Source organism: Papaver somniferum, unplaced genomic scaffold, assembly GCF_003573695.1.
Source record: "Papaver somniferum cultivar HN1 unplaced genomic scaffold, ASM357369v1 unplaced-scaffold_139, whole genome shotgun sequence".
In the NCBI taxonomy this organism is placed as follows: domain Eukaryota; kingdom Viridiplantae; phylum Streptophyta; class Magnoliopsida; order Ranunculales; family Papaveraceae; genus Papaver; species Papaver somniferum.
Genome location: NW_020623156.1, coordinates 2,427,908 through 2,431,723, shown reverse-complemented (window position 1 = coordinate 2,431,723; position 3,816 = coordinate 2,427,908). Strand labels below are relative to the sequence as shown.

The 3,816-nt window shown below is 35.6% G+C and overlaps 1 protein-coding gene across 1 annotated transcript; it reads left to right on the top strand.

The window, feature by feature from the left end:
* Positions 1 to 286: 286 nt before the first annotated feature.
* LOC113335155 lies at positions 287 to 2,921 on the top strand. The gene is made up of 3 exons (XM_026581282.1): positions 287 to 575; positions 2,009 to 2,133; positions 2,258 to 2,921. Exon 3 carries the CDS (start codon positions 2,267 to 2,269, stop codon positions 2,897 to 2,899), a length of 633 nt encoding a protein of 210 aa, XP_026437067.1. The 5' UTR covers positions 287 to 575; positions 2,009 to 2,133; positions 2,258 to 2,266; the 3' UTR covers positions 2,900 to 2,921.
* The last annotated feature ends 895 nt before the right edge of the window (positions 2,922 to 3,816 follow it).

Genomic DNA, 3,816 nt, shown 5'->3' with positions numbered 1-3,816 from the left:
ATGTGACATCTTATTTTTTAAAATGAAAAAAATTAAGTCAGTAGATTTTTCATGTCTCTCTGACACGTGTAAACTGAATCCAGCGGCTGGGGAAGTTAAAAAAAGTCGGGTTAGACAATTTCCAATATTCGCTGTCATCGGGAAATGATGATGACGAAGGCATTAAATTAGTAATAAAAATAATGTAATTAATTTACATTAAATAAAGAATTAATTAATCTACTAAAAATATTAAACCCTTCATCTTCATCCACTACTCCTACAGCAGAGCCTGTAACTAAACAAATAAATGGATGGAATATAAACCCCTTCCCCATCCAGAAAAACAACAAATTCAATACAGAGAGAGAAAGTGTGCAAGTTTGAATGAAGTGAGGATAATATATGCTAGATTCAGAAAACAAATTAAGAACTAGTTCTTCATCTTCATCATCGTCATTTTCTTCAAGAATCATTAACTATTGAAGTCTGTCTTTCTGTCTCTCACATTTGGATCAGTTTCTTTCCATTTCTAAGAACTTGCAGAAGTGGGAGAAAATCTGGGTTTTGTTATTTCTCAATTACTACTCATTCAGGTAAGTTTTTATTTTCTATAAATGCAGATTTAATTATCAAGATTTTATTTCAGTGGATCGATAGAACTACACAGTACACAGTTTTCGTATCAGCAATCAAGATTATTGATTGAATTAATCCACGAGATTAGGTCCAAGTTTGAACCCAATACGAATTCATTAACCCTCTACTTCCAATCAAAATCAAGAATATTGGATTGAATCTTACCGTGGTAACTCTGTTTGATTCTTGTATGCTAAAATAGTCAGGAATTGGGGGTTTTATATTACTGTCAATTAATTTATTTTAGTTTTGATGGAAAATATGTTATTGTTAATGGAAGCATGAAACTTGTTGTTGGTTTAAGATTCTGTCATTTAAGGGGTATTGGTGTCTTTTTGGTTTTACCTGAGTTGTAAGTAACTAAACCATATTTCAGGAGATCTGACTTTCTGAAAACTGTTCCAAGTTCCAACTGCTAGAAAAAGTTTGTCCCTCCAAACTTTTCTGCTGTTTTTACCGAAAAAGTTAGCAGTGAAAGTTGGCAATGATAGATTAAAATTGCCCCTGCTCTGCCTCTGCTGCATTGATTCCTCTGGAACTGTGTTTTTTACGGTAGAAATTTACCAAACAAAAAGAAATGCTAGATTGACCAAGAAAATTCTTGTGTGACAAAACTGGGATCCCTTTAGCCCGTTACTTGTTACAATGATAGAATCATTTCCGAACCACAATTGGATTATTTTTTCTCGAGATTTTGCTTCATTCGTCTTAAATTACTGATTACTGAGCATAAGTGGATCTTTGCAGAAAGAGTTATTTTAGATTAGCCGAAGGATTTTTCCGAAAATAAATTCATAAGAAAATCCAGTGGTGGTTTGAGCAATGAGTATATCGTTAGGCGTAGAATTTTTTTTTAATTGTGTCTCACCGCTTCTCTCACATGGGATATATCCTCGGAAAAATTGCATTCTCCCTCAGTCATCCAAGCATTAAGCTTTAGTATTGAAAAAAGCATATTTTTTTGGATCATGAATATCATCCTCACATTGTTCAGATATTTGGTTGCGGCATATGTTATATTCCTCTCATCAAGTGACTAACTGAGTCCATAACTAGAGAAATCATCCAATCACAAGATAAAAGAAAAAAGAAGAAGAGGGAATCTGTTTTGTTATTTTGGTCCTGAGGCTGAGAGGTCATGAATGGTTCATGATGATTCCATTGGGGATAACTGTCGCAAAGCCAAAAATCAAGTCAAGAGATGTGTATGATTGGTGTGCTATTATACTTACTAACATTCATCAAATCGGAACATGGTCCCCTTTTTCCCTTTTGTCTTAAAAATGGATAATCTTTGTATTTTGCTTTTGTCCACCACACCAATAAAACTCTTTCAATTTGTATCACATTAATTATAAAACATTAACGAGTCGTCTTTCTCTATTTTCAGAACAAGAATGAAGTTATCATCACTGTCACTGAACATTTAGAGCGTATCCGGACAACGGTGGTAGGAAGTGTATTCCACGAGTAAGGCCAAAAAGTGTGCGGCCGGGAATAATAAACAACAAAGAGGTGGGTTGTGGTTCATATTCCTCCATTCCATTCCAGTAATTGTATCTCTCTACAATCATGATCACTTTACATACACTATAAATTGTACAACATATTTCTGATATTCTAGACTTGGGTTTTGCAGGAATTTGCAATGGTAGAAAGCCCATCTCCTAGTCAAGTTCCTAGTAGCTTAGAAAGAACTAGTAGTGACGAGGGATCGTCAACAAGATCAGCCAAGGGGTTGAGGAAAATTAGCAGAAGCCGTTACCCAGTCCATGATGATGGAGTATCAGATCTAAACATTGAATGTTCAGGGCAAACTTGTAAGTCATGTAGTGCAACCGTTGTTGCTGATTTTGTTGCAATTTGTTGTTGCCCTTGTGCAGTTTTAAACTTTCTCACATTAACCTTAGTTAAGGTACCTTTTACAATGGGAAGAAAAGGTTTGAGATTGATCAAAAAGAAATGTGTATTAAAAGAAAAGAAAAAAGAGACGAGGAAAGGCGGCAAAGGAAATAAAAATTCTCTTCCTCCACCTCCTCCTCATGGTGTGATTATTGATGGAGTTGAGAAATGTAGTAGAGGAGGAAAGGAATTGGTCTCGGTAGAAGGGAATATTGAGATTCCAATTGGGAATAATAATGTTAATGGGGAGCACTTTTGTGCTAGAGTTGAAGCTGAAAGAGTATGGTTGGAATTTTATCAAGTTGCCCATTTGGGATTTGGAAGAGTTTCTTTCACTGGAATCCCTGCTAACCATAATAATGTTAATAAGAGCAATTAAGCAGAAATTATATTTTGCATGATGATTTGTCATTGTAAATTATTTTTTTACAACTTGATTACAGAAACTGGATACTGTTTTAGGGTTATTCATCTTGTCATGTCGGAGTGGTAGAAAACTCGACTACCCTCCTATGATGGTAACTCTTTTTTTCTTCTTCTTCTTTGGTTGTTTCTCTCACACTCACTCGGTCAGTTAACTCCTTCTCCTTGTACTTGTAATTTAGGGTTAAATGGCAAAATGTCCCAATTTGGACTACAAGGTTGTGAAAATGCCCCAGATGTTAAACAAAAGATCAAAATGCCCCAAAACGGAATCAAAATGCCCCAATCTGTTATGTTTTCCGTCTGACATGGTTAAGTGGTCAAAACAGTAAGCGTGTGGACCCACACGTGTAAATAAATATCATTTATACCCTTCTGTCAAAATACCCCACAAGCACGTGACTACTTAACCATGTGCCACATTTAGTTAGATTGCGACACGTGGCTAGACTAAAATTGGACGGTCATAGATGAAGTGGTTATATTTACTCGTTTGGATGTTTCTTTTTCTAAAATGACCAGCATGTCCTGTTAAATAGGATTGCGACACGTGGCTATTCTTTTAGTTGGACGGCTGGAGATTTGGTTGTTATATTTACAACAATGGGTTTTTTTTTTAAGAGAATGACCACCGTGTCCTACAATCTAGGATTGCAACACGTGTCGCATGAGTTCAAATCAGCGGCTACAGATTTCGACCGTTTTAAATCCGACCGTTGTAATAACGGTCGGTTTCTTGTCTCGCCTGACTTACATAAATGGGGAATTTTCACAACCTTAAATCACTATATTGGTTTTTTTTCCTTCAAAATGTCTGCTAGCTCAAGTGAGAAAATGAAAATGGTAAGAGCAATTTCAAGATTTTTTCAAAGA